This window comes from Anthonomus grandis, chromosome 12, assembly GCF_022605725.1.
Source record: "Anthonomus grandis grandis chromosome 12, icAntGran1.3, whole genome shotgun sequence".
In the NCBI taxonomy this organism is placed as follows: Eukaryota; Metazoa; Arthropoda; class Insecta; order Coleoptera; family Curculionidae; genus Anthonomus; species Anthonomus grandis.
Window position 1 is genome coordinate 24,380,347 of NC_065557.1, and position 22,173 is coordinate 24,402,519.

General features: G+C 32.9%; 1 protein-coding gene across 5 annotated transcripts in view; it reads left to right on the forward strand.

The window, feature by feature from the left end:
• Positions 1-11,382, forward strand: part of LOC126742655 (uncharacterized) — an 83,522-nt gene extending 72,140 nt beyond the window's left edge. For all 5 annotated transcript variants that reach the window (XM_050449389.1, XM_050449391.1, XM_050449386.1 and 2 more), the window contains 3 exons: positions 4,644-4,911; positions 6,088-6,533; positions 9,697-11,382. In XM_050449389.1, coding sequence (XP_050305346.1) covers positions 4,644-4,911; positions 6,088-6,533; positions 9,697-11,283 — 2,301 coding nt within the window. In that variant the 3' untranslated portion in view covers positions 11,284-11,382. The remainder of the gene's footprint in view (positions 1-4,643; positions 4,912-6,087; positions 6,534-9,696) is intronic.
• Positions 11,383-22,173: the final 10,791 nt, after the last annotated feature.

The window sequence follows — 22,173 nt, forward strand, 5'->3', positions numbered from 1 at the left end:
TTTAACACTACACATTTAGAAAAATCAAAAACAAGATAAAAATAAACATTTGGTTGTTTGTTAGCCAACGGACGTAGATATTGCACTCCACTTATCATGATATTACTTTTTTCCATTCTGAGAGAGAATATGTATTGCAGCAGTTCGAATAACGCAAAGTCAAATAGTGCGACAATATGTGCGTTCGAGTCCGGTCATCACGACGTTGTCACGTATCGAAGTATAATGTTGAAAACATTATTTTGCAAAATATTTATTATTTAGAATAAGGCATTTTCTGTATAGAAATTTTATTGAGGATTATGATTTGGTGCACTTAAGTATCCTAGACTATTTTGGTCATAACTCGTGACATCTTAATATTAATAAAAATAATAATAAACAAAATTTATAATTGTTCATAACAGATTTACACAAATATGTACGGAAAATAATAATAGAACATGAAAAATAACAGGCCATGTCAATGCAGCCTTCAGGCGCTTCCAGAAACTGTCTAGGCCTAATTAAATATCTATTAACAAATATAGGAATGAGGCTTCAAAATAAAAATAAAACTTTTAGATAATGTAAATAAAAAATACAAGCAGCATGAAGCATCATATATATACATATTTAATCCATTAAGGGATAAGGAGCGGGAAAGGGAAGGAAAAGGATTACTGTCGGGATGAATACATATTCTATATTATGAATGAAAAAAAATATATATATAAATTTATTTTAATTTTTTTCTTTACTGGCGAGAGAATAATAATTGTTTAATTTATTTTTTAAAGTTGGCACAGGATAAGACAAATGTTGAATGAGTTAACAGTATTGGCGAGATAGCATATCCTTAAGCTTATTATGGTTTCGCCGACGGATTCTAAAAATAAGACGAAGGCATGCATTTTGCACGTTTTGAATTCTACGAGATTCGACTTGATCTAAGCATGGTTCATACACGATATCACAACAGTTGAAGATGAATAACACTAAAGAATTACATAGATGCTTTTTTAAGTCTTGACATAAGACTTTTCTTTGGTTATAGATAAGTTTTAGAACTCTATACGCTTTCTTATAATTTATCAGTTATATGCTCATGAAATAGAAGATCAGAATCAATAATAAGACCTAACGATTTTGAAATATTAGTTATTATAATAGGGGTGTCATTTATTTTTATTTTGTGTTTCTCGCTTATTCTGGATGTGTGGCTTTTCTGTCCTCCAAATAAGGTAACTGATGATTTTGAAGGGTTTATTTTTAAATGATGTTCTTTGGAAACTGTAATAAAATTTTGTAGATCGGTATAACTTATTTGATTTGCAGTGTTATATTATTAGCATTAAAGTGAAAATAAAGCTGAGTATCGTCGGGGTACGACTGGTAATTACAACATCTTAAAAAGTCTTTAAATCGGAAGTATAAATTGTATAAAGAAATGGTCCTAATATACTTTCTTGAGGGACACCCTCAAATAGAGTTATAGTATTAGATTTGGAACTTTCCAAAAATGTTTGCTGTCGACGATTACTTAACAAAGAACTAAAAAACTTAACTTCACAATTGAAAAAAACTATGTAATGCAAGAAAGATGAATTTCATGATTTATGAGGTCAAAAGCCTTTGTATTGTGTAGCAAAACAAAAGTACTAAATTTATCCTATACTAAAATTATCCATCCCACGGTTGAAAGATATCATCACTTACGTCAGTCATTGCTGTAGCACAGCTATATCCTGTTTGATGTGTTGGAATGCATCTTTGCATATTTTTGGTAATATTAGGTTTTTTTGTCCATGTTTCCTTACAAGATAAATTTCCGTTAAATTTATTTTTAAAAAGCATTTTTTTATTGCGAAGAGTTGCTGTTGTAAAATTTTGTAATTGTTTGTATAATGCGCAGTGATCTGAGTTTTTTGAAGTTTTAATTTTTTTTTAAACTTTGTCTGTTAATTTTTGATTTTTTTTTTATTTTGATCTGTTAATTTTAAGATTTGTTATATTTTTCTTAGTCCAGAAAGCATATTTATAGTTTCTATTTTGTTTAAATACTTTTAAGGAAGCGTGACAATCAAAAAGTTGTTTTAGTGTAGTGTAAACAAGTTTTACTTTGTCGTCTAGATCATTCATAGTGTAACTATTATGCCAATAATTTCGGATCCTTTTAAAAGTTGGTAAGAGATCCGTTGTAAATGAGAGTTCGTTGGTAACGAAAAGAGAAACTTATTGGTCTTTGTTGTTCCACTTAAAATTTAATTTTTAAATATACCAGAAGATGGTATATTTAAAAATTAAATGTTAAAGACAGACGTTTTGGACCCCAGCGTCTTTAATGTGCTCAAAATTTGTGAAAATAAGGTTAATAAGGGTTATCGAAGTAGAAGTTATATTAGTAGGTTCGTTAAGTATTTGAGCAGAATCAAAAGTATCCATAAGTGATTCTAAACGTTTAGTGGAATCGGTGAAATTTAGAAAATTTATATTTAAGTCGCCAGTGCATATTATATTTTCAATTACCGTGTATAGGTTAGCTAAAACATCTTCTACGTATGAAAAAAAAATTAATTATTATTTGGTGGCCTGTCCTATGATGGCGTGATTATTGTCTGAAGTGATCTTTATCCAAATGTATTCAACAATATCAAGCGTTACTTTATATAAAACTTGAAATTTGATTTTACGTAAAAAGCGACACTACCTCCGGCCTCATTTACCTATCACACCCCGCAATATTATAATTAGTAATATTAATATCAGTACTATTAATTTTTGAGTGAAACCAGGTGTCGGTTACTGCAAAAATATCTACATTAAAATCAAGAACATAGTCTTTAAAATTTGAGAAATTTGCCAGTAAAGATCGTATAATAGTATGGGAAATAATAAGCGATATTGAAGGGAAGGAAAAAGGATTTAAAGGAGTTGATATGTGTCGATAGAAATAATGAAAAATAAATTTAGGTAAACACAAAGATGAAGTGCAACAATCAATACATCCTTACTATTATAGAATATTACTATTAGTTTGACAGTAGTCGGATGTCAGTAAGTGAAAGGTGTTTTTTATTTCCCTCTTGTAGCATACAAGATATTAGGTTACGTTACTCTCTTTTGGACGTGTTCTTATATTAATAAACCTTTTTCCCTATTTATAAGTTTTATTACTAACACAAATTTCCACAACTACAAGAGATATGCTCGACTCACGACCGCTCTTTCCTAGAATATCAATAAAGTAAAGAATATAATATAATAATAAAAAATAAAGAATATAATAAAGTATCTAATTTATTACAAGTAAAAACTAAAAATCACACTAATTAGGGTCATAAAACATTAACTCAACAAGGTCGACTAAATAAAAAGGCAAAATAAAAGTAAAACAAAATAAAATCTTGACATTGATAATTCTGCGTTCTAATTCGTGCTGGCAAGTTTCAGTGGAGCCTCTAAGAATCTTATAGAAAGCTGGCAACAGTGTTGTTAGCTGTCAACTGATTTTAAGGCTTATTTATGAATTGGTGACTGGATCATTGTTCTTTTTCAATAATATCTTCACTCTACCTTTTTAGATATTAGTTTCTTCAGGACTCCCGAAAGGTTTTCAAAGATTGGTGATTTGTTTGGTAGAGGATTTTTTTGTGGATTGTGAAGGCCGTTTGGTGGTTATAATTACCAGTGGCAGCAGTTAATCCTTAGGATTAATCCTCAGGATTAACTACGCTTTTGGTGGAGAAATTTTTGAAAATGTAGGTAGCTCGTGGTCGTCTGGGACCCTAATATATTTAATTTCTTTAATATCTTAAGCACTTAATTATAATGAACTATGTTACATAAAATCATGATTTCTCTTAATTAAATACTCGTCAAACTGCCAAAAAATAAAAGATTATCATGTCATAATGAAATTTAGTAGAATTTAATTAATTAATAAACATTCTTACTCCAATGACGAAGTTTGTTCATTAATATAAAAATCGTTAAAAAAAATATGAATTTTTGACGAGGAATTATCGTAGAGTGCCTTGTTGATAGGGCGTCAGCGGCTCCACAGGGTCTTACAACAGTGCGTCGGTCTTCCATAAAGTTTTTTTACTAAAAACTTAAACTAAATAACATATTTAGTTTAAGTGACTACCATACCTTTTTGCTATTAGTCCGATTAGGTTGATATGTAGTTATTAGGGTTTATTTAGGTTACAATTAATAAAATTTAGCAGATGTTTGAAATATTGAATTTTAAGCTCATGTGACTGTTATAACTAGTTTGCTATTGATCCGATTTTAGTATTTGGGGTGTATTTAAGATACAATTAATAAATTTTGACAAATATGTGATATATATAACACACTATATTGACATACAATGCGACTATATAACACATTATGGTTCTTCGAAGCATGATACCCCAAAAACTGGTCCTTTCTTTCCTTCGCATATATACCTTGGTCCCCTCAACTACCTAGAGTTAAGGACATCTGATAATTTTTAGTTTTTTTTTTAATTCCTTTAAGGCTCTTCAGAAATAAAACCTAAACGTTCCAAACTGGTCCCCACGGACCAAAATTATAGTAGTAAAGCACCTATACCTGTTAAAATTTTGTCTGGTTTATTTGTTTGGTGTATTATTAACCTTTTATCTCTTTTACAGATTGGAGTACACACATGTACCATAAGCAACAACCTTACAGAAAAAAGTAAACTTTTTAGAGAGTTTCACAAAGTCACTTGTCAAAGAGTAAATTCATTAAGTGAAGATGAAAAATTTCCTCTGCTAGGTGAAGAGCAGTTGGTATTACTATTCTATGAACATAATAACCAAAAAACGAACAAAGCAAACGAGAATAACTATACTTTTTTGTACAAAGGTCATACATATAGGCACTCTATTTCCGGATGCTCTTTTTCTCATGATGCAGGTGAGAAAGCTAATATTTGCTACAGATGTAAAAAATAAAATATAGTGAGTTTTTTTGATAGTGGTTGGGTTAAGAGTATAAACTATTTATATCTACAACTAAGGAAAACAAAATTAAATTACTTAAGTTTTATTCGACTTATTTATTTTCACATTAAACAACTATTTAAGTTTTTATAAAAGAAATCATGCTTTAAGCCTAATTAGGTACGAGGGCGGAATTTATCACTTTTTATCCAGCTACAGAATTATTTAAATAATAAATTTATTTTTTAAATCCGAGCAGTCAGAGAATTGAAACCACGATAAGGTTTGAAAATAAAAATAGATGTTTTCAAACTTTTCCAAAAGCTTACGTATATAGAATCCACCGGCTTAAATGGTTGTTGCTTTTATTTATCTTAGATTTAAAATTTGTTAAAATGTGTCTTTTGACGAAAGCCATGCTGCTCTTTAGATATTAAATATTGCCATAGGTAACTCTCCTGCTACTAACAAGAAATCAAAAAATTTTGAGGTTGAACAGTGAATCTATGCACTGAGATGATTTTAGATGATGAAGAGGAGATATCCTCTTTAACTTTTCTTAAAAACAAAAACAAGAAAGTTTATTTTCCAAGCATCTGAAAAGTCTCTAAATATTTTTTCGAAAGATTACAAATATAAGTAGTTTGGTAGACCATTGGAACCCTTCGAAAGTTTCTCTTAAAGCTTACTTATGCTTTTAAAAATTTCACTCATTGCGATTTTAGAGCAGAGTATATTTTATAGCAACTATTTTTATAAGCAAAGGGGTTAATAGTTGGTATGTAATGGTTTGGAATGTATGAAATATAGAAAAAAAATATGATGATACTATGACATTATAAATAGGAGAAAACAATTATTTTTTAAAGATATCAATTTTTTTAAGAGAATAAAAGTATTGTTTGCTGAATATTCTGAACAAACTATGTCTGTCATCTAAATGCGCTATAGACATACAGAATTTTTAAACTCATAAGTAGAGCGGATTTGAGTAAAAATACAAATCAGAAAAGTTTCCAATAATAATCTATACTTAGAAACTCGTAGACTATATTTTAATATTTGGATTTCATAAAAAAAAAAAATACATTTCATTTTTGGTTTTACCTACATATATTCTTACCAATATAAATTTATTTTTTGTTTGCAGGATGCAAAACATTATATTTATGTGATTTAACAAACTGTACAGCTGCGCTGCTAATTGACTCAAGGACTGTAAAGTCAGTTCTCGAAGTAGGGCTGCATAGTTGTAAAAAAGATAATTTAGAAGAGGAAAGGAAGAAAATTATGTTGCGAAATGATATAGAAATCTCAATAAATCAAATGCTTCAACGGTTAGCTATCTTTACAGGTCAAAAGAGTATAGAAATGATGGAGATTCAAATTTATTGTATTAATACGCTGAGGTGGCTTGATAGTAATCCAAACATTCTTAGGGAAAAATTGGAAGAAATATGGGTGCGGTTAAATACGTCGTTTAATGCGTTTCATTTGTCAACACCGACTTTTCTTAAAATGATCAAAACTACACCGGTTAATGTTACACCCATAGCATTTGTCAATAATTCTGAAACTTCGACAGTTGTACAAACGGTAAGTTCCTTTTCAAAATCTTAAGTTCCTACTTTTATCTTTTCAATACTTTTAACATTTCTTTAATTTTGAAATTTTTTTTACAAAATTCAAAAAAATATTCCCTGATCTATAATAAATATGCCGTCGATATATGTATTTCTATTTTCTTGTGTGATACAATCTTAACTTAAATTCATATAGTTTCAAAGAAAGAAAGGTAGTACAGAGAGTTAAAGCAAACAATGTTGTTCGCTCCTATTCGTGACCACTTGTGTTTTTTTCTTTTCTCTTTCCTTTATGGTTTTCTGGTTATCCTGTCCTGAAGAGGCCAAAAAGTAGAAACCCGTGTCACCAAGTACCACCTTTACTTAAGACAGTAGGCGAAATATAGCGATTGAACCAAAAATATATTACCATATTAAAATATTTCTCGTATCAGAATATAATACAATTCTCATCCGTAGCTAAAAGAAACGAATTTATTAATGCCGCTAAAATGAAAAGAAATCATGTATTAAAGACAACAGATTTAGGATTTGAGTATGGCCAATATATATTTGTCAAGGAGCTATAAGCAACTTCACAAGAAAGCTAGGGAAATTTGTAAAAATTCGAACTTCAAATTTTGCTGGGTGAAAGAAATGAAAGTTTTCATAAAGAGGAACGAGAACAGTAAAGCCATTAATATTATTAATGAGCACACTCTGTCTTCCGTGCTAGCATAAATATAAACCATATCTTCTTATTTGTACTTTTGTAATTTCTTGTGGCAACTTACAATTTTTTTTTAATGACTTCGTCTCAGCAATTTTTTAAATACTTATTACCAAAACACCAGAGGCCTTAGGACAAAGACAGTAGACTTTGTCCTAAGACTTGTTTGAATCCCAACGTTTTGGACTCGGAGCTGTTTCCTAAGAACTATAACGAACGCTAACATTAGTGGCAAAAGTGATTACAACATTACGAGTATTGTGTAAATGCGAGAGAGTAGTAAATAACTTATTTAAATAAGGGGGTTGACCCGACTTATTATTTTATATATAAAGGCATAATATGTGTAATTTTCTTCTCCTTTCCATATTTAAAATAGAATTTATGTTTAAATAAGGTGTGATATACTCCCGATAGGCAGCGCTATAAGAAAATCTTATACAGCTATTTTGCAATTTTTGTATAGATCTAGAAAGCTCAGATGTTATAGAATTAGAATATACGATATTACCGTAGTCGAGTAAGGAGAGAATAAGGCTATTGCAGAGATAATATTTGGTTTTACTCTTTAAGACATTTTTAAATCTGTACAGATTTCTAAGACGCATATAGCCTATATTTAATTTGTTCTTCACTGATAAAATACTTATAGGCCTTATGTCTTTTAGTTCTTTTGGATTAGAGATTTTTAAAATGGGTCTTATAAGTGCTTTTTTTCCAGATATCAGGATTTACATTTGTAAGAATGCAAGTGTTTAAAATGTTTAGAAGTGGTTTTTTACAAAAAGGTAGGCAAAGCTTGATATCATTTATACAAAGTCCGTCAGCTCCTATAGCATTTGATTTTATGGTCTTAATTATACTGTTAACCCTTTCTTCATCAAGACTTAAATTTAATTCTTGAATACTATTATTCCATTTATTTTCATTGTAAAAATTTAATTTGGTATGTGATATATTATTGTTAATTTGGTTAACGCATTGAGAAAAATAATTATTTAGGGCTTCTGGATTACTAAAATTACAAGGCAAATCGGTATTCTTTGATTTAGTTAGATGTAGTTTATTAGCGTTTATCCGAAAATCACGATTTTTTTTTGTAGAAAGTGTGTTAAAATATGATATTTTTTCCCGCTGAATAGCATGTTTTGTATAGTTTCGCAATTGCCTATAATAGTTTAAATTTAACTCAGTTTTATTTTTTTTATATTTTCGCAGTGCTTTATCTCGGAGCTTCATAAGCAATTTAATATTGTCCATTATCCAGAGAGTAAATGGTTTATTTTTAATAGTTTTAGTCTTAATTGGCGCATGTTTGTCAACTAAACAAAGTATATTGTTGTTAAAAGCCACAAGTTTATCGTTAACGGAATTTAGGTAATCTATTACCTAAATTCCGTTTACTATCCCAATTAAGTCTTAAAGCGTCATGCTCAAATAAATCCGTCTTAATAACACTATTTTTTAACACTAATTTTTAACATAAAAACCGACCCCACCGCCACGCCCTAATCGATCTGTCCTGACGAAACTATAACCCTCAATTTGATGTGCCAAGTTATCAGTATAAGCCGTCAACCACGACACCAAACGACCATGCTAAGTCTGGGACTCGAACCCAGCCAGGGCCACACGACTGCTAGGCAGGTATATATACCCACCGCGCTGCCGGGGCCGGCAGGGAACATCTTACTAAATTTTATATTTCAACAAATTGTATTACTCTTTGGGTCGCCTCAAAGTGCGTAACTGGGCGTATAATTATAATAATAAAATAAATGTTATTATTTAAATACCCTAATATAGCATAAAATATAGTGGATATTTTTAATACTTATTAAAAAACAGTTTTAAACGTAGCTTGAGTTTTCATTTTTACTTCTTTTTTATTTTCTCTTTGCAAATTAAAGAGTAAAGCAAGCAATTTCTTCTAAATAAAGACGGGAGGTATTCTATTCGTGAGTAATCATTGGATAATGATGTGGATATAGTATGTTTGAATTCGTTTTTTTTTAATTGTGCGTTGACACAACTATCAACAATATTTTTTTCTTACATTTTTAATAATGTCGAATATTGAAGGGGATAGGTTTATCGGGATAACAAACGTTATACTTGCGGTCATGTTTTTTTGCTTTTTGGCTTCTTTAGAGCATTGCAACTAGGAAACTAAGGAAAAAAGAGAAAAAATACAGCATCTACACTAAGTAATAAGCTACCTGTATTGTACAGCCTTAACCCGAGTCAATATAGTTGTAAAGAAAGAAAGTTAGCACAGATAGTTAATAATTTTTATGATAAAAGCATTATTTTGACGGGATTCTCCATAAGACGAGAAGAAAGTTTGAAATATAGTAAATATATATAACATAATTTTAAATTATCAAGAATATTTTTGGTATATTCGATGTAAAAAATACTGTTTATTTCATTACATATATATTTAATTTTATTTTTTTATTTTCAGAAAATAAACAATGAACTCATCTTTCCAAAATATTGTCCAAGCAATGCCCAGACTGACATTATTAATAGAATTTCTGGGTCATCACATATCGTCCCAGCATCTGCAAATGGTATATTGGCAGATAATAGCATTTTGCCTGAAACGCTAACTAAAACAATTAAGCGAAAGTTTGACCAAACCATGAAAGCTTCTCATAATCAGCCACGACAAAAAAAATCCAATTGTGGAGAAGCCGAACTAAAAGAAAATACTCATAAAATTAAAATAGATGAAACTTCTCAAATATTCCAACAACCTATATGTATAGAACCGGCTAGCGATGACTCGAATGTGGTAAAAGAACATAAGTATGTTGTAATATCTACGTATAATGGATTTCTTAAAGCGATTTTATTCAGAGATAAAATATATGTTGCCAAAGATGCGTCTAAAAATGGTTCTAAATGGATTTGTCGATTTAACGGATGTAATGCAATTATTTGTATAACTGAAGATGACCAAGTTTACTGTAAATCAGAAAAGCACATATGCCAAGAATGTAATCTAGTCGAAGTCGAAGTCCTTGAACATTTTCAAAAGGCCATTGGTGGAACATCCGAAATACTATGGGATCCTAATTTAGTCCCAGTGTTTGATAAAAATAAACAACTATATGTAATTTACCAGGGATTTGTGTACGGTAGTTGTGTTACAAATAATATGACTGAGTCGACCATTTGGACATGCATTGATTCTTATTGTGCATCTATAATGATATTAAAAGACGGCAAACCTATAACTGATTCGAAACAACATAACTGCATGCAAAACTTCGAACTATCTGACACTTGCCAGGTATTTGAAGGTAGCAACAAATTTTTTATGTTGGGCCATTTTATTTACACACCTCGATTAAAGAATTGTTTATCTAACGTTATTACTGAAAACCAAGATTACCTAGAATGTATTTATTATAAAACCCTAGGCTGCCCAGGTAATGCCATAATTACACCTTTTAATTATAAACCAGATTCGCTAAAACAACATACTTGCAAATTATTAAAAAGTAAAAATTGTGAAGTTGAAACAAGGCTTGAAAGTATAATTATTAAGCAAGAACAAACTGATGTTTTTATTGAAGAAGGTAGGGTAGATCTAGGAGAAAAAAATCGAGTTTCAAATAATGATGGGCTTAGCAATTTAGTAATTTCTGATGTATTTTCTTTAAGTGATTGTAAAGAAACTATTAATACATGCCAAGGTAATAAAGACTTGTTTTGCTCTGAAGAAACATTATCCTCTGATGAAACAAGTAAACAAACATTAAGCATTACTAATGAAGGCTTGCAACCTATTTACGAGCTGGAATTGTCAGAAAATGTTTTGGATAGTGACAAACAAATAATGGAATTTTCGGTACTATCTGAATTAATAGATAATTTTCCAAATCTACCCATAATTAAATCACCGCAAGAAAATATCAGTAATATAGGTAGTAGTGTAACGATTCAAACGAATACATCGGCAGTCACAACAAGCGAATTGCCTGATGCAATTGATGATTTTGAGGATGCAATTCCTGTGACTTACCTAATTTCTAAAGAATAATAAAATGTTAAATAAAAAAACACGATTACAAAAAGTTTAATATATTCAATATGTATTTGATTTTGTATAAGTTTGTACATTAAATTGTGTGTCATTAGATGTGTATTGTTTTAAAATATTAACCCTACATTTTGGAACCATGGTGCCTAAAATATAACGAATTAGGTTTACAATGGGTATGTTAACGGTCCTCTATTGCGTCTTGGCCTGTTGAGTAGCACAAGCTTTCAGAATTTCTTTAGATTTTTTTTTGTTGAATTAAGGTCTTTGCCCATTATATCGTACCATATTAGGACAGTAATCATACCAACACGTGCAAACTAATATTCTTTGTTTCAATAGTTATTAGACAACACCTATTGGACCGTCCAGTCATCAGCTAACACATAGCATAGAGGTGATCGGAGCGCTCACGACACGTTCCTAGTACGACCCTAATATGCTACGGTACTAACGGGCAGAGATCTTCAGAACAAATTTTTTTTAAAAATGTCTGGTATTATTTTATGGTTTTCGGCGAATAAATTTTGACTTATCATCTATTATTACAATTTTGTCTAAATCGAATTATACGTAAAATGTCTGCTAGTTTTCGGAGTAGATTGTTTATCTTATAACGAAAAGTAGCTACATTTTGGATATAATGTCGGAACCGATTCCGTCAAAAAAATGCATATTGTAATTTCGATCACGCTTCGTACGGGTTTGAATAGATATGTAAGATTGGCATATAGAATTGTTTTGCTTTGGACCGTATCAGATGGCTGCCCAGGCGATTAAGTATGACCTTTTGATTAGTTACTGCGAGTTAATAATATATTAATTATAATATAATATATTAATTTCACAGAGTATGATAGAAGTAAACTATTAGCCGGCGTTAAATCTGTCATAATAGTTTGCTCAACCTTTAAAACAGTGTTTTTTTTTGCAAATTTCTGGTGGTGTGCCGTGCTTATTTACTATTTAAATCTCGCGCCAATATTCCGAACTTTACTTCCCTGAACTGATAACTCTCGGCGATACGGCTCCTTATATACTCGGCAAAATGCTGTTATGGAAGATTCTTGCTAACCTTCAAGATGTCGTGCGGTGTGCGATGTTTCTCGGTGTTTGCCATATATATAATATATTATATATTATCAATTAAGATAATATACAAGATATTATCTTAATTGATCAATAGGTGTAATTACGAGTAGTAGATATGAAACAAGAGCTACATAAAAAATCATATTAATTCTATTTTATATACTTTCTTAGTTAATTCAAAAATGTTAAACATCAAAAACTCTAATGTTTTATTTATTTTAAAACTTGCTTAAAGTTAAAGTTTAAAATTTATAAACTTATATATTAATAAAAAAAAATCTGAAAAGAGCAAGGAACAAAAATGTCACGTCATTAGTGATCGCTTTTTGTATAACGAATAGTGAGACATTTTGTTTACTTCTATAATCGCGCTTCATATAATCTATCTGCTTGATCTGTAGAGTATAATTTGTAATTTTTAATTTAAGTCTATAATTTAATGAGTTTTTGTTATTTGTAAGCAGATTATAATAAGAAAAAAATAAGCGTTAGAAACCTTACATGTTTCACATTTTCATTTGCCTGTACAATATAGTAAGTTGAGTAATGAACATGATGTAGTCTGATTTTTATTCTTAGAATGCCAAAATTGGTAACAAAAACAGTTGGAAAAATCGTCCCAGCTTTAACTATTTTTAGTTGTTAATAATTAAAGTAAATAAATAAAAAAAAAAGAAAATAAATGTATGTTTCTTAGGCGACACTAAAAATAGAGTAAATAATTGATTATTAAAGTAGCTGTGAACGACCATAGGCTTTAAATATTGTCAAAATGATAATTTTCAACCGAACCATACACTAAACAATTAAATGGTATGAACCTGATGTTGCTTGTGAATGATTTTGTTGCTGATGGACTGAACTAGTTTATTGGTTGAAAAGAGGGACCTCAACACTCTCTGGCAGCAGCACACACATCGTCTGGTGAAGGTGCAGTATCAAAAACGGGAAGAGACAGGAATGTTCCCTTCCTCTGTAATGGTAAAAGGTACTCGATGTGCAACACAATGCTCCTGCGCAATTGAACCACATACCGGATGTAGATGTATGGTTTTTAATTGCAATTTAATGGAGCGCGCGAAGATTAAATAAATGGTTTATACATTTTTTCGCCCACTAAAACAAATGGTTTACAGTTCAATTTGGAATATTAGTAGGTATGTGATACCATAAAAAAAATAAAAGGATATTGCAAATTTTCAGCTTTAGATTTTTTTTAAAGCTCCATGAAAAATGAAATTAAAAAATATCCCTAAAAAAACACGAAAAATAATACAAAATAAATTTTAGAAACTTTGAATTTAGGACATCGCACAACAAATTCATTAATAGGCTAAAGTCAGATTAATTATGGTTTTGATTGGGTAAGGGACATGGTTTAACTATGGACTTTTTAAGCAATCCACTCTTTGTCTTTACCGTGACAACGCGAGTGTGGCCGTCTTGGACTGGATGTGGTTCGACTATACGACCAATGTTCTAGTCCTTTACCGGTCCTTAATCAGTCCATTTCGTTCTCCATTGTAGGGTATTTAAATATTCTGTTTTCCAGCGCTTCCAAAAATCAGATTGAAGTGATTGGATTAGTTGCCACCGTGATAAGATATTTAATTTTAAGTAGTCAAGATTTTCATCGGGACAAGAGTTCAAGGGTCAGGAAGTTACCGAAAGCCAAGGCTTACCGCAATCACTAGTACAATTAGTAGATATGAACAGCTCAGCTATAAAGGCACCCGATGTTTAGTCTAAAACAAGTTCGATATGGACTATCTTTATAGTGTAGCAAACAAAAATATAAAAATAGGCTTTCATAGCTTTGCACTTCAATGCCGTCCCATGGTGATTTTTAAAGGACAAATTCGAAAGAAAGGTAAATCACCCATAAATAGAGTATAGGGCTTAGGTTTTACTTTAAAGCATTTTATACCTTGGTACAAAACCTTTTGAATAGCTCGACGAGCAGATCGACAGAATTGTTGCCTAAGAAGATAATGCACTGCATTGAGCCCAGAATGTAAATTTCAAAAATGGATGTGTTCAATTAGTAAATATGTTAATTGGTGATTTCGGGATAAATTCATGTTTTGAGTCGCAAGAAAGGGTGTTCAGGTCGTTCGCCCACTCTAAGGTATCCATGTGGATCAAAAACATTACGGTTTTTGAAATGGCTTTGGAAGCAAAGAATTATATTTAAGCTTTGAAATTGTGTTAGATATTGTAAGGGATTGGGGTTTAAGATAGCAGAGAATGTGAATATCTTTTGCTCTGACAGAACTTCAGATCTTTAAAGATTGCAATTTTTGAATGAAGTGAAAAGCATTTCACATTCCGGGACATTCAGCGCGAGGGATCAACATCCAAAAGGGATCTTGAAACCGTAAGGGATGGTTTACTAGGTTTTCAGGAGTAAGACTTCTGCTAGTACAATTTACAAGATTTTCACTAGAAAGTACGTGATACCAAAGCACATTTGGAATAGTTTCTTAAATATGACTTACAAAGTTTCCTATGAAAGTTTTTCACTTATAGGGTGAACTAGCTAACCATGCCAACACAAGTTGTGAGTCGGTAAAAGCCAATATTTCATTAAATTATTTTACGAAGGATATCAGTTATTGTCAACGTCAAAAACACTAACCTAACTCGCCTTGACTGTCGTTTAATTGTTTCCAAGGTAAAAACTGACTAAACAATTAAAACTGAATGAAATATCACGAAGCGCGTCCTTTTTAAAACCCGATGGAACAGTTTCGAAATATTTAGAATTATCTTCATTGTTTTTGCCGAGAGAGACCAATAATTTTAGGGGAATACTGACAGTCAAAGCAAGCAAGTATACAAATTCTAGAAAATTAACTACAGGGATTATATAAATACTAAATATAACTACAATAATATAACCCAAATAATCTAAATTGCTAAAAACTAAATACTATTAATAAAAATAATAAACCAAACGTAAGAAGGACCCTAAATAAACCCTACGAATCAACTTTAACTACAGAATACTAATAAAACAGTACAAAAACTAGAAGAATAATTGACTTATTTATATTTTCATAATACTGCTCCCCTCTCAAGTTTGATCAATCAACACCTCCAGGTTGAAACATGGGACCACCCGAGTCATCATAGGGCGCTAACCGGACGATGTTTACAATTTTCATCTTCGTTGTCGGATGTCGCTGGATACGGTACACCACGTCGTTGATTCTGGTGACCACATTGAATGGACCTTCTTAATGCTTCTGGAGCTTTGGTGACTTACCCTTCGTCCTCCGTTGATTGTATAACCAGACTTTATCTCCAGAATTAAAACCGGTAGAATTTGCCTTTATATCATAACGTGATTTTATTCTGTTACTATCCAGGTGAAGTTTATCCCGTGCTTGTTCGTGAAAAATTTACAAACGCTCTTGTAAATGGTCGACGTACTCCTCAAGGGTTTCAGACTTATGTGAGGTCTTCCAGTAATAATGTTCAAAGGTAAACTAGGTTCATCACCAAAGATAACTTTTGCCAGGCGGCTTCCAGTTGACTGGTGGATAAAACAACGATATTCCAATAGGAATGGTTGTATTCAAGTATCCCAGTCGGTTTGCTTAGAGCTTACCACCATCCTCAAATAGGTTTCAAATGTGCGGTTAAATCTTTCAACCATTCCATCAGGCTGAGGGTGTAGGGGGGTTGTACGGGTCTTATTGATTCCCAGCAACTTGCATACTAGTTGGAATATTTGTGACTCAAAGTTCCTTCCTTGGTCTGAATGTATCTCTCTGGGAACACCAAATCGACAAATTCAGTTCTGAAACAGCACTTCAGCTACTTTTATTGCTTCTTGGTTTGGAATCGGATAAACCTCGGGCCACTTACTAGAGTAATCCATAGCAACAAGACCATATCGGTTTCTGATGCTACTAGTAGGTCCTGGGTCCTGCTTCGTCTATGGCAATTCGTTCAAAGGGTGCACTAACAAGATACTGCATCATCTTTCCTCTTGTCCGGGTTCTTGGGCCCTTACTTGACGAACGCTGCTCACACTCGGCACCAGCATTCAACATCTTCATGACTGTTCAGCCAGTAAAATCGTCTTCTCACTTTTGCTAAGGTCTTACTAACTCCAAAATGTCCTCCGCCGACACCGCCATGAACAGCTTCAAGAACTTCTGGAATTTTGAGGAAGGACTGTCAGATATGTCTTTTCTTTTCCATCTACGCTCTCCCAGACTCTTTTTAACAATCCATCTTTTATAACCAACGAATTCCATTGAGACCAATAAGCTTTTAGTTTTGGAGATTTATCAGAAATATCTTTCCATTCTGGTTTTGAAATTTCTCGAGATTTCAGTTCGTAAATAAGACCAACTACTTTTTAAAACAATGTTGACATGTTTCAATACAGGGTCTTCTCGCTAAAGCATCGGTATTTTGGTGATATTCGCCTTTCCTATGTTTATTGTAAAATCATACTCTTGTAATCGTTGAAGCCACCTTGCTATTTGTCCTTCGGGGTTTTTAAACTGAAACAACCATTTTAGCGAAGCATAGTCAGATTTAAGGATAAATCGGTGACCATACAAATATTTATGGAAATGTTCAATAGCTTTTACTGCTGCCAATAGCTCTCGTCTAGTGACACAATAGTTTCTTTCTGGTTTTGATAATGTTTTACTGAAATAAGCTATCACTTACTCGCCATCTTCATATTTTTGTGATAGAACGGCCCCAATTCCAACATTGCTTGCATCGGTATCCAAAATAAAAGTTGGTCCAGGCATCAGATATGTTAAAATTAGAGATGTGCAAAGTGCTCTTTTTAACCGTTGAAATGCTTCTTCACAGTCTGTTGACCAACTAAATACCATTTTGTCCTACGTGAGCTTATGTAGAGGCTTTGCAAGGTTAGCGAAATTTCTTACAAATTTTCTGTAATAGGTACAAAGGCCTAGAAAGCTTCTTAACTAGTGTTTGTATCATTATCATTAACAATTACATGGCCAAGGTATCGAACTTCTTTTTGAAATAAGCAAAATTTGTTAGGACTTAGCTTGAGGTTGGCCTCTCGGAGCTTAACAAATACTTTTAAATATTCTTCAAATGATCTTCAAATGTTTTTCCCAGTATGATGACGTCATCTAGATAAACTAAACATGATTCCCAATTCATTCCACGTAACACTGTTTCCATAAATCTCTCGAAGGTAGCTGGAGCATTGCAGAATCCAAAGGGCATGACTGTAAACTGCCAAAGTCCTGTTCCAGTCAAGAATGCGGTCTTTTCTTTATCTTCTGGGTGCATCTTTACCTGCCAGTATGCACTCTTTAGATCGAGTGTTGAGAACCATTGTGAACCTGATAGAGTGCCCAGGGTGTCGTCAATTCTTGGTAGGGGATAACTGTCTTTCTTGGTAATGTCATTCAGTCACCGATAGTCTACACAAAAACTGGTGGATCCATCCTTTTTCTTCACTAGCACAACTGGAGATGTCCAAGGACTCTGGGAAGGTTCTATCACTCCTTGTGTCCTCATTTCTTGAAGCATTGAGAATACTTCTCCTTGTTTAGCCATCGGAATCCTTCGAGGTGCTTGTTTAATCGGAGCATTGCCTCCAGTGTTAATTCGATGCTGCACCAAATCAGTTCTTCCCAGGTCATTATCGTGCAAGGAAAACACATCTTGATTTTCTTCAAGAAGACGTCGCAATTTACTACACTGGTCCATCGTTAAATTGAAAGAAAATTCTTTAAATAGGTTTTGTAAACATACAGGGAAAGGTCTGTTTGAATAACAGCATTTTTCATTACTGCCACTACTTCAGAGCATACGCCAATGTTCTCTCCTTGTTTCAGGTGCTGATCATATCCTTCGTTTTCCATCATATCCTTTTTAAATTTACCATTCGAACCAAAACAGTAGATTTCTTCTGCGTAGATAACGTCTTGGCTGGAAAAATTCCTTGACCATATAGTTTGCAGTTTTCCATGGGCCCAATCAAAACAGTTTCTCCCTCTTTTCCTCCAGTTGTAGCATTAACCACCACCTCTGAATTTTCTGGTATGGTAATATCCTTAAATGAATGCTCAGCAGTTTAAAAACATTTAATCCTAATATGACATTATCTATGATTTCTGACATTAGTACTGGCTGTTGGTGACGTGAAGCCAATGGTGACTGTAGTTTCATGCAATCCAAGAATCGGGATCCTTTTTCCATTTGCAGACTCCAGATTTAAATTGGGTGGTGCTGAAAGCCTACAGTGAGCTACGATGTTCGGCTTCACGATAGTATGACTTGATCCTGTATCCACCACCATCTCACATTCACGGCCGCATATTTTTTCCGGTACGACCAAGCTCTCTCCAGGATGTGGCAGTTTTTGAAATATTTTTATGATGAGCCATCCTTGAGCGTGGTTAGTATATGGATCTCGAACTCCGTCAATAAAACAATTTATAGTAATTTGTTCTCGGACTCTGTTGGGGCTGAAGGGTAAGCCAGATTTACTTCGGTCAACATCGGCAACATCGGCCTCAAACTGTTGGAGTCCTTCCTCGGGTTGTTGTCTTCTAGATTTTAATTGAGCGTGGTACACTTGTTGTACATGGACTTCATCATATCTCATCTCCAAGTACGCACCATTCTTAATATTTCTGTAGCTTCTTCTCTAAGGCTTAGCTTAAGATTGATTGCCTTTTCTTCGTTATCCCAGCGATTTCCCCTAGCAGCGGTCTCAATTTGATTCAAGTAGGTACTCCATGCTTCTTCGCCGTCGAATTTTGGTGGCTTTTACTTTCATCATTGCTTGCATTCCAGGATCGAGATGAAGAGGAGTCCGTTTTACTTTCATCTCTATTTCTTGGATCTTTTTTTGTACTTGCCTCAATTCTTCTTCCATTGTTGCGTCAAAGTTAGTCATTAATTGTTTCTGATTCATTTTCAGATCTTCTCTGGGTTATAAAACTCGTTTCTCTTGTTTTCTGTCTCGTTCGTCCTGCTCCTTTTTAAGATTATCTTTTAAATTCAGTAAGTCATCTTTCATGATTCTTATCAGATCTTCATTTTCCTTCTTCAGGTCAGATTTAATTGTCTTTAGTAAATCTTCCTGTTTACGGTCTCATTCTTCTTGTTCTTCCCTTTGTTTACGGTCTCGTTTTTCTTGTTTACACTCTCGTTCTTCTTGTCCTTCCCTCTGCTTACGGTCTCGTTCTTCTTGTTCTACTTTTTACTCGTCAAACTTCCTTAATAGCAGCTCCAATCCATCCAGCTCTCCATCAATTTCTCGGTCTCCATCTTGGCCTGATTTCCTGTTAAAGGCATTCACTAAAATGAGCTTCCAAATATCCTTTACTTCTGACACCAATTGTAATGTAATTCGGGAACACACTTTTATTGTCAACATCAAAAATACTAACCTAACTCACCTTGATTATCGTTTAATTGTTTCCAAGGTAAAAGCTGACTAAACAATTAAAACTGAATGAAATGTCATAAAGCGCGTTCTTTTTAAAATCCGATGGAACAGTTTCGAAATGTTTAGAATTATCATCATTGTTTTTGCCGAAAGAGACCAATAATTTTAGGAGAATACTGACAGTCAAAGCAAGCAAGTATACAAATTCTAGAAAATTAAAACTACAGGAATTTACAATAATATAACCTAAATAACCTAAATTGGGGCCAAAACGGGGGTTCTCAAACAAGATGAACTACTTAAAAACTAAACAATATAGATAAAAATAATAAACCAACCGTAAGTAGAACCCTAAATAAACCCTACGAATCAACTTTTAACTACAAAATACTAATAAAACAGTACAAACACTAGGAGAATAATTAACGTATTTCCATTTTCATAATAATATAATAGCCAGTTTTATCAGATCTGTCAACAACGTTGCATCCAACAATTCTAGCCTAGGAAGGCTAATTGTCTTTAGAAGAGAAACTACTATTGCCGTGATCAATGAAGACCTAGCGGAGTTATCTGGTAATTCAATTCGAAGATAAACGGTACCTGCATACCCTCGTTCCAAAGCAACACAGAATCCTAAAAGTTGAATAAGAGTAGGGAAAAGGAAACCTAAAGGATCAGAAATCCTAGCGGTTTCTGATAATATATTTCTTTTGGTGCATGGTTTGGGAGAAGGGCTGTACGATAAAGAAAAATTATCAAAGGCAGGGTTGTAAAAAAGACCAAGAACTTTTATATTACTGCAGGTCTCTCGAAATTCACTGGAATTTTGCAATCCTCAGAAGGCAAAGCTGATAATAGTTTTAAGTGGTTACTAACCCATTTCTTAAGTTGAAATTCACCAGTTTTGAGTAATGCTATTGTTTATTCCTGTAAATGTAACACAGACTTCAAACTATCACAACCGCAGCAGATGTCAACAAAGGTATTATCCAGGAGAATCCCTGATGCTTTGGGAAATCTAGAACCTTCTTGTTTTGCAAGTTCCCGCATTGTTTATTTATTATTAGTGCATATCAGCAAAAAAAACTTTAGGAAAAATGCGTAATTTGACAAGAATTTTAGATAGGTCATTTGCAATTTTGAACCTGGAAGTAATGTGTCATTAGGGCTTATTCCTTTTGAACCCTTGGCCGAAGCATTAAAGACAACACTAATTTAAGTATTAGTTTTATCTAACTTTATAACTCCAGGGTCAGGAAGATAGCAGGCATTTGTGGGTCTTTCATATTCTGAAGGAATAAAGCTCATATGACCATTGTGCAAATAGTTATTCATAAATTCGGAGTATAATCTGTACAATTCAGGGTTTTTGACTAAACAAGCTTCCAATGATTTAAAATTTCGATAAACTACAGAAAAAGTATCATCAAAGACGGGCTTGCTATGATGAAACGGCTAGATGAAGCACAAGATACAGTTTTCCTATAAATCTATTCACGCTTTTCCTCGTTTGGAGATAAGCGTGGTTCAACAGCAATTGATTCCAACTCCCAAAACTTTAGAATTTCAGTATCCAGGCAAGAATCAAACGAAGTAAAATAAGTTTGCAAAGAAACGGAAGAGCTATAGATATCTTCGATTTTTCCTAGAAGGATCCAGTCACGCGCAGTAATGCAGTGGTTTGACCTGGATATCCTAAAATGCGTCCTTCTTTAATTACACGACCAAAGGCTTCTGCACCCAATAAAATATCTACCGGTACTGGAATATTAAAATCATTATCTCCTAGCTTTGAGATATGAGACCAATTATGAATATTTATAACATGGGCATCTCTTCATATAACTTAGGAAGAACAAAGAGATCAAAAGAAAATTCAGGTTCTCGCTGCCTCACTGGGCGTATAATGGAAGATGATATTCCAGTAGTAGAAGCAAAATTGACTTAGACTTTTTTGACTAATAAAATTTTCTTGACTTTCCGAACCTTACACGGCTCGAACGATTTGAAAATTTCTGTTCGAATCTAGAATTTTGACATATGTGGTCGACAATAAAACTGTAGTTTGGGTACATGTACAATAGTTTTGCACTTGAAATTCCGGTTGAGGTGCGCTTGTTTGTGCCGAAGAAGAACTCCCTTGAAAAGGCATTGAATGTGTATTAGTATTTGAACTATTTTGTAATAACGAGGTGGGGTTTTGAGGGTGAGAAATTTGAGTCGAAGAAAATGTATTGGATTGAATGTTTGTGCGATTTACATCAGAATTTTGTGGTAAATGTACCATAGTGTGATGCCTGCATTTACACACACGACAATTAAAAGAAGAGGGATAATCCTTCAACAAATGATAATGTCTAAGACGATTGATGAAAAAAGCAGTA